General features: G+C 36.3%; 1 protein-coding gene across 1 annotated transcript; it reads left to right on the top strand.

Annotated features, from left to right (window-relative positions):
• Positions 1-3,494: 3,494 nt before the first annotated feature.
• Positions 3,495-4,907, top strand: LOC143540965 (putative FBD-associated F-box protein At1g05080). The gene is made up of 4 exons (XM_077033903.1): positions 3,495-3,634; positions 3,741-4,210; positions 4,405-4,491; positions 4,648-4,907. Exons 1-4 carry the CDS (start codon positions 3,495-3,497, stop codon positions 4,905-4,907), a joined length of 957 nt encoding a protein of 318 aa, XP_076890018.1.
• Positions 4,908-9,731: the final 4,824 nt, after the last annotated feature.

Below are 9,731 nucleotides of genomic sequence, written 5' to 3' on the forward strand. Positions count from 1 at the left end.
TCCTTCCACAGATTCATGCACTAAAACTCAATGGCAACTATCATTATCCGACAAAAAAACGAGCACCGGCTATCACTAATTGCCACCGGTGACCAGAAAACTCACCGGAGTTCCGTTGGTCACCGGAAATCCGACAGCCGGAAAACACACCGGAGATACAACCGCCGCAGATTCCATTATTTCGGACACCACAGATCCTCCTCCACCGTTAACTAACATCACCAGCCAGCCATCACTCCTGCTTGTAATCATCACCACTGCCATTTCCACCTCCGCCATGGCGCCCTAGCCACCCCCTATCACCACGACCATCGCCTCTATTCTTCTTGTTCAACTTCTAAAACTCAATAAAAACCATAAACGAAACTTTAAAGTGGCGGTGAATCCAGATTTGTGAACAAGACGAGCTTCAAACACCTTTATTTTCTCGGATCTTCAAACTTTATTTCCAAACTTCTAACTTTATTTTCAAACTTCAACGGGTCTTTAACGTCTCGGTTCGGGTAATAGCGGAAATAGAACCCGAATATCAAGAACAAAGTTGAATCATAAGATTCGACCCGCTCTGATACCAATTATAGGTCCCGAAACCGGATCCGACAACGAACAGCTTTGTTCTTGATAAGTGCTCGAGACGGGTGCGGTGAAACAAATGACCGAACATAAATAATATAACGATAAAATAAAGAAACGATCTCGTAACCGGTACAAAAGATTCATAATATTAAAACGAACCGATCCCACCCAATGTGAGCTCCCCTTGGGTGGTTGTTTACACCAACACAACACACACAAACAAATACAAGAAAGTCCCTACTTATAGCAAAATAAAAAAACATTCTAGAAGCTTTTCCGTTGAAGCTAAACGTGTATGTCGAAGCTCTCGTCTCGTGTCCAGATTTCTCACCCATTTTAATTATTAACTTGACCATAAATTGGATAACGGGTTTCGTACTTTGATATCGCAAGTTACATTTTTGGCCTTACACATAGCCTTCAAATAGGATGTTCACATAAGCTTACAAGGTTTCCATCTCTAGAATTGCCGTATAATTCAGTAATTAAAAATTTCTAGAATCATAACCTCACTAATTAATGTTTTCTAGAATCATAACCAACTATTTTCTTTCAAATTATTTAAAAACCGATTTTGACTACAATTAATTACTTATAACTAATTTTTGCTACCTTTTTTAGTATGACTATTATTTTAGCAATTCAATGATTTGTCTATTTATACGGTTTCTTATTCACACCATTTATACCTATTTTTCCTACATCTTGTGGTTTTGCAGAAAAAAATGTAAAGAGTTCTTATGATAGCTACATATATATATGTATATATATAGGGGAAAGTTAACGTACAAATGAAATTAACGTGCTAAACATAAGAATCAAGTAGAGTAATTATATATACAAGTAGAGTAATTATGTAATTACATCATAGAGTAATTACGTAATTACTCTATGATGTAATTACATAATTACTCTACTTGTATATATAATTACTTTATTTGATTCTCATGTTTAGCACGTTAATTTCATTTGTATTTGATCCAAACCATATATATATATATATGACGTATGAAAATTTTTCCATCCGTGTGTAACACGGGCCACTATCCTAGTTTTATAATAAGGATTAAAATAAACAAAAGAAACAATAATAAATATTAATCTATAATATATATTAACAAAAACCTTAAAATCCTACGTGTCACGATGTGGTCTCTCCTCCCTTTTATGGAAGCCACCAAATTGCTTGATTTTTAAATGGAGGCCTCTCATTAATTTAACCCAAATCCATGGATATGGGTCTTACCAAAACCAGATAGCTCTTAAATGGGTTATAACATCTCATTAAATTAAAAATTAATCTTACCAAATATTTGATATGAAAATCCTACAAAATAGGGATATACTAAAATTTAATATCCAATTTAAAAATAAAAAGATATTATTTATAATTAATAAACAATTTTATAGTAAAAAACATAAGCGGATCATGGGTCACCAAATCCAGATAGCTTTTAAACGGGTTATAACATATCATTTATTTATGAAATCCTTTCATCATCAAACCCTAAGTATATTATTAACTTTCTTACAATAAAGAAAATTAAAATCCAAAAAATAAATTTTAAAAACGAAAAATGTAAAACAATCATTCTCTCAAGCTATCAGATTGTTTTATTTGTAAATGAAGCCTTCTTACGCATTTGACCTGAATTCACGGGTAAAGGTCTCACCAAACCCAGATAGCTCTTAAAGGGGTTATAACATCTCATCAGATTAAAAAATAATCTCATCAAATATTTATGAAAATCCTATAAAATAGGGATATACTAAAGATTAATATCCTATTTTTTTTTTTTTAAAAAGATATTATTTATAATAGAGAAACAATTTTATAATAAAGAAAATAAACGGGTAATGGGTATCACCAAACCCAGATAGTTTTTAAACCGGATTATAACATATCATTTATTTGTGAAACCATTTCATCATCAAACCTCAACCATAAGTATATTAATTATTAACTTTTTACAATAAATAAAATTAAAATCCAAGTAATACGGGGGATAAAATCTAGTTAATTAATATAAGAAAAGAGAATATAAATAGAGGTGAGTGAGTCCCTGAAATAAACATTTTAGTACGCTGGAGGAAGCTGCAGTCACTCAACATCGACAGTTTCCAAGGTTAGAATCAATGTTAGAAATATGTTGATATGGTGATTAATTGCTTGGTTTTGTATTGATCGGAAGGTTTTCATCATATGTTACTACTACTCGATACATGTCCTAAATTGTTAGGTTTCATAAAAATAAATATTGGGGAAATGAATAGGGTTTTTCATAGTGTTACTTTATGGGTATTGATTATACATAATCATTTGCAAATTCATATTTCACACACACTTTATCACCTTTGTTATCATTTGCATATGCATATTCATTGATGAAGTTAGAATTATATATGGACTCTGTCGATATTTCAAATTCTGTCGTGCATGTGGGCTTGTTACATATATTGACAGAGTGGTGAACCATATTCATGTGTTATTATTGTTCTAGTTCTTTATTCATCATGTTCTTAGCAATGTGTCGTGCTTTGGTTTGTTAAGTAGCTCCAGTTATCTTTTTTGGATATGTGAGTTTTTGGAAGTAACCGAAACTCTTTGGTTAAATGGATGCAGTCTTTAACGTCATCCAGTTCACTTTAATGCGTGATTGTACAAATGGGGAAATTAGGACTTCTAGGGTTTGTAATAATGCTACTGCAATTTTTCATTTACTCATTTTAATGTGTATTCATGAGTTGCTTGCTTATCTGTTGAGTCACAGTAGCATTCTAAACAAATTAATAAAGCCCTGTTTGTTAACTTTTCATCATCAACTTTTTGGTACATATCTAATCCCTAGTTAGTTTTGTGCAAATATGGAATTTTATTTATGTTTATGATGATTAATATATTTCATTTTTTTAGAATAATGGAACGGATTCACGGGAGACCTAAGTCTGCACCACAAGATTTTATTAGCCGCATGCCAGATGACGTGGTAACAAATATTTTGGATCGATTGCCATTACTTGACGCAGTGAGGACCGATGTCTTATCAAAAACATGGAGGTTTTAAGTGGACTATGCTTAGCCAACTCGTATTTGATGAAGACTTCTTTGAGTATTTATCAAAAACAAATGATGAAAATAATCAAGTGAGCATTATAATTGATAGGCTTCTTCTTCTTCATCTTAGAGGAGCGATTACAAAGTTTGTCCTATCTGACCATAAAGTGGTTGTTGAAGATGAAGATATCCATCACTGGATTTCGTTATTGTCCAGAAAACGAATTAAGGACCTCACTCTTGAGATTTTTATAGGAACAGCGCCATATAAGTTACCTGCCCATCTTTTCTCTTGTTTGGAGTTGAAACATTTGACACTTAATAGTTGTTGCTTCCATCCTCCTCCTAATTTTCATGGTTTTCCAAATCTATTGAGCTTAGATTTATATCTCCATTCTGAAGAAAGCAGTGACTCTTGGGAGTTTATTTCCAGGTGTCCGTTACTTGAGAATTTGAAAGTGGATTGTGATTTTTATTCAAGCAAAATAAAACTAGCTGAGATTGCAAAACTTGAAAATCTCAAAATACTATCTTTATATCTGTCTGATCTTGACACTATGAATAATTTTCGTAGTTCCGGTACAACCTTTGAGCTTCTCAGTTCTCTTCAAAAACTTCAAGAGCTTAAGTTGAGTTTTATAAGTTGCAAGGTAATTAATGCTAAGTTGTGTCTTTGAAGTTTAGTTTACAGAAACATAAGTCCCATATTTTTCTACATCTGATAAAAATAAGTAATAGTATTTGATATAATCTGATAACATATTTTCTTGTAGTTGCGGAAGGTGATGCTAAATGGAGGTTCTCTACTGCCTTTTCAAGCCTCCAGACTCTTAAATTAGCAAACGTATGTTTAGAGGATGGTATACATTTATCATGTGCTTTTGAATTGATTAGGAGCTGCCCGAATCTGCAGACTCTTAAAATCACAGCATATAACTCGGTATGTATCATGCTGCTCGTCTTATAAATTCATAAATAGTTTTGTGTTTGAAATTGAATACCGGTTATTCTTTCAGTATGCTGGTCCGCCTCCACAGGTAGACTACAGTATACGGAGCAGCTGCAGCTAAGAAGTGTGAGGTTTAAATATTGGAATGGTTCAGAGAATGAAGTATGCATGTTAAAGTATTTACTTGCATGCTCGCCTTTCTTAAAAAAGATTGCTATTCATCACTGCTCGCACAATGAGATTACGTCAGATGAAAAGTTGAAGTTTCCTAGTAAGGTGCTGAAGCTGCATCAAGCTTCCCCTGTAGTTGATATCGATATAACCTAATTTTCGTTGTTTTAAACTTTCCTTCTGTTTCCTGCATATTTGTATGAATATATGGCCATATTTTGCTTGAATTAACTGGTGACGCCTTGAGTTATCTAACTGAAACTTGTATTTTAATTATGGTTTTGAACTTATTGATAATTAGTTAAGGTTTATCTACAGTACTCTCACAGTCTCACTGAACATGATCGATGAAGTCTGGCCTTTTCAGATGCATTTAGTTTATGGGTATTGATTATGCATAATCATAGGCAGGTTAAAATCATCATGTGAATATTTAAATTTCGCACACACTTTGTCAGCTTTGGATGTTTTCACTTGATGTTTGTTATGCTGATGGATATAGTTAGAATTATGTATGGGCTAGATCAATATGGGATTTTAGGCTTGGTTATTCAGTCGACTGCGTACGCTTAGGAAACAAGTTTTAACCCAAATCCGTGTATTTCAAGTAGAAATCTTGTAGTAAATATCTCAGTCTTGATGTAACAAAATCTTTTCAAATCTGGTCATAAATGTAGCTTGATTACACCGATCATTTTTCAAATTCGGTCGTGCATGTAGGGCCTTGTTACACTGACCAAGTGAAGCAAATTCATGTGTTATTATTGTTCTAGTTCTTTATTCATCATTTTATAGCAATAATGTGGTGCATTTTGGGTTAGTAAGTACTTCCAGTTTATCTTCTATAAAACTATGAATTCTTTAAAGTAACCGGAACCCTTCGGATAAACAGATGCAGTCTTTAGCTAGCGTTATCCAGTGACACTTTAATGCATGATTGTACAAAAGAATTTAAGAATTATTCACTAAATTACCACTGCCAATTATATCAGCATATGAACTAGACATGGTAAAAGGGGTAGCGTTGAAGCTCCAATGAGCCTACCCCGTACTTGACATCAATCTATACTAAATTTAGTTGTTTTGAAATCATCTTTTATTTGTTTAGTATTTGTATGAATTTATGGTCCCTTTGGGTAATATGCTTTAAAAGGATGTTTATTTGTTGGTGCTTTTGTTTTAGATTTTGTTTTTTGTTGGTTGAATTGTAGTTCCTAGGTTCATTTGATTTTTCTAAACAGAAAATCACTGTACATAGAGATCATTAACTTTGGACTGAAACCAGAAGTAATTGAGCTAGTTGATAGTTCACATAAATTGATGGGCTGCAAGATAGTAATACACTCTTGAGTTGCAATCTGGCCACCATTGATAAGTTTTCTTAAACGTAAATTCAATGGTTTGATGCTATGGTTATTGATGAAATTTGTAGGATTAAAGTAGGAAGAGAGGAGCAAATGAATTTGCTGCACTATATGCACGATCGTGCCAATATGGCATGGTTGTTCTATATGGAGGCACGGTTAGACCGTGTTTGTGGCAATGTTGGTCCGTTGTGGAGGTGCACAAAAAATCCGAACCCAAAACCGGACCTGAAAAAAACCCGGAGCTGGGTTTGTTTTTTTATACCCGGGTTTTTACTACCCGACTGCCGACCCTACCCGTAGGGTACGGAGAAGGTATGCATTTCAGTACCAAAACTTGTACCCGGAACTGGACCCGATTTGTACCCAGTAATACCCGAAATCCGGAACCGGTTACATATCCAAAGCCGAGCTTTTCCAATACCCGAAACTGGATTTTTCAAATACCCAATCTATACCCGAAAAATACCTGAAAACAACCCTAAAAAAGTGCAACCCCTTAAAAAACTCAATCTATACCCAGATTAAAGCCCGAAATAAGGTTTTCTTCAATACCCGGAACCATGGTATTCAAATACCCGGTTCTATACCCTACCCAAACCCGGTGCATTTAAAGACAATGCCCGGACCCAAACCCAACCTGGTATTGCCAATTCACGATTTTCCTATCCTGGTCAAACCCGAACCCGATTCCATACCCAGAATTGGGTATTAGAAAAAACCCAAATTTGTGCCCCTCTAATCCGTTGAAAGGAGCTTTGCCAGTAGAAAATTTAAAACCTATTGAATCATGACTCATATCCATGAGAGATTAAGGTGTTGTTTATTTTTGAAGACAAAAACTATCTGTAATCTAATTTCTTCTTATTTCATGTCTACAACTGAAGATGTGGTCTGGATTCTGAAAATATAATATTGTTTGTTTTATAAACTAGATATCGTCTGCATAAGCTAAAAATTAGTTACATATCATACATATCACAGTAGATAAAAGTCTTTAACGTCTGTAGACGGCTAAATAATTGGTGGTGGTGTACGAACTGTGGAAGTGGGTGATGGTGGACGATTGGTGGGAGACGATTGTGGTAGGCGGTGAACAGTGTGGATGGTGGTGATGGATGGTTGTGGTGAGTTCTGGACGATGGTGGTGGTAGTGGACGTTGGGGGGTAGTGGTGATGGACAATTGTGGTGGGTGGTGGTGGCCGACAGTGGGTGGTGGTGGTGATGGACGGTGGTGGTGGGTGGACGGTGGTTGTGGCCGACGGTGGGTGGTGGTGGTGATGGACGGTGGTGGTGAGTGGTGTGGTGGACGGTGGTTGTGGTCGACAGTGGGTGGTGGTGGTGATGAACGGTGGTGGTGGGTGGTGTGGAACGGTAGTGGTTGCGAACGGTGGGTGGTTGTAGTGGACGATGGTTTTGGCCGACGGTGGGTGGTGGTGATGGATGGTGGTGGTGGTGGGTGGTGGACGATGGTGGCGGCGGACGATGGGTGGTGGTGGACGATGGTGGTGCAGACGATGGGTGGTGGTGGATGGTGGTGGCGGGTGGTTAACGGTGGGAGGTGGTAGTGGACGGTGGTTGTCGCCAACTGTGAGTGGTGGCGGTGGACGGTGATGGTCGTGGTGGGTGGTGGACAATGGTGGTGGCGGACGGTGGGTAGTGGTGGGGGACTATGGGTGGTGGGTGACGGACTATGGTGGTAGCGGACGGTGGGTGGAGGGTAGTGGTTGTGACGGACAGTGGGTGGTGGTGGTGGGTGGTGGCGGTGGTGGACGTGTGGTGGTGGTGTTGGACATTGGGTGTGGGTGGTGGTGGTGTTGGACATTGGGTGTTGGTACAATGTTAAGAAGTGTAAAGAAGTTAAACAATAGCTTATTTTTTAAGATAATAAAGGCATTTTTCAGATTTTTTTTTTAAGCAAACAGTCTTCAAAAACTTATGTTTGCACACCCGCAACGTAAACCCCTTAGAGACTTCTTAAACAAAAACAAACAACACCAAAATTTGGTCTACTGAAGAATCCAATGAGGCGGTTGGGATTGGGCCACTGAAATATGCTCGGCCCAAAAGAGATTGGACCTAAGTGTTTATCCGGTTGACCAAACTGCCACGTTGGAGTCTTTGGTTCCAATTTCTTGTTTCTTTGTTCCATTTCTCAACACTAGGGTTTTCTAAATAAAATTCTTGGTTCCAAATTTTTTTTTTTTTTTTGAATTGTTAATTCATTATTGTAACTTTGTAAGGGAGATGTTGGCCATGTGCACGAGTGTTGGATCAGAGGTGGAATTATTGCATACCGGTACATACCCATCAACGCGTTCAGTGATCTGTTGTTGTAATAGATTTGGTGTATATGATGTTCCAATGTCTTGAGGATGGTTACCAACTAGTGCTTTCATAAAGAAAATTCTCTTTCTTAGTTTAACGGAGACCAAACCAATGATGCTCGAGATCTACGGTTGTGTGGTGTTTGTTAATAACGATTAACGGCGTTAGACTACCTCCGATCAACCATTGTATGTGGCCAGAAAAAGAGAAAAAACAGGATATAAGTATGTTCTAGGTTAGAGATCTAGCTATTACACCAAGTTAAAATTGAAACGAAGAAAAAACGAAATATATGTGAATAATGTTTTTCTATCATGTGAATAGATCATATAAATCTACTCACATGTAGAGATGTTACAAAATAGATAACCATGAATTTGAAACTAATGAGAGAAGTCAGCAATAATTATAGTGATGCTTACTTATCTCTAATTATAGTAAAAACTCAACTAAATATATCAACAAGCATCGCTAATACTCCTTTCTTTCTCCTCCCCCTCTCATAAAACCTGCTAGAAGCTTATCCCCCATCCTTGATACTTATTCCTTGATTCGAAAATCATATGACTATCTTTTATTTATTCCGCTCTCCATTTTTTTAGTTTGAATTATTTGATAAAAGTTGCGATTAAAAGAGCCTGTGTTTGTCAAGTAACATGTGTAGTAATGCAACATGTGCAAGCATATGCTAACTTTATCACCACGTGAGCAACTAGCCTAATTTTTGCATCACTCATCCACTTTGTATAATGATCTTGACAGCATCCCACCTGCCTAATTCCCAAAATGGTATTCGAAAATCTAATTAGCATGTTTATATAATGGGAATCGAAGCGCCTTTAAACGATAATCTATTCACGTGGAGATGATAGACACTTTTATCCAAAAACTTCCATAACTAACTTCAAAAACATATCTATTTAAATAACATCATGTGCAATTTCTCATTAGCTGTATGTACCGAATTAAACAAGGAATCTTGCATGTTTACGGTATGGTCACGAGGAAAACGATATCTAGACGAGTCTCTTTCAATTTTATTTTAAAGAGGCGCACCACGTTCACTATTAAACAAAAATGGAAATTTGGATGTTGATAACATCAGTACCATGTCCTTTTGGTTGATACTGACGAGTCATTACGTGTTTGTTTGTCAACTTGAAGTAAGTTTAGGTATATGTTTTTATCAATTGTGTATCTACTTAAGACACATTTTTCATTCACATTATGCATCCCTTCACCTAGTTTTCATCTTAGAAACAACAAAGCTATCAAACTCTTTTATTT

This window comes from Bidens hawaiensis, unplaced genomic scaffold (genome assembly GCF_021521415.1).
Source record: "Bidens hawaiensis isolate Kalapana, Puna unplaced genomic scaffold, B.hawaiensis_p1.1 tig00012418_1, whole genome shotgun sequence".
In the NCBI taxonomy this organism is placed as follows: domain Eukaryota; kingdom Viridiplantae; phylum Streptophyta; class Magnoliopsida; order Asterales; family Asteraceae; genus Bidens; species Bidens hawaiensis.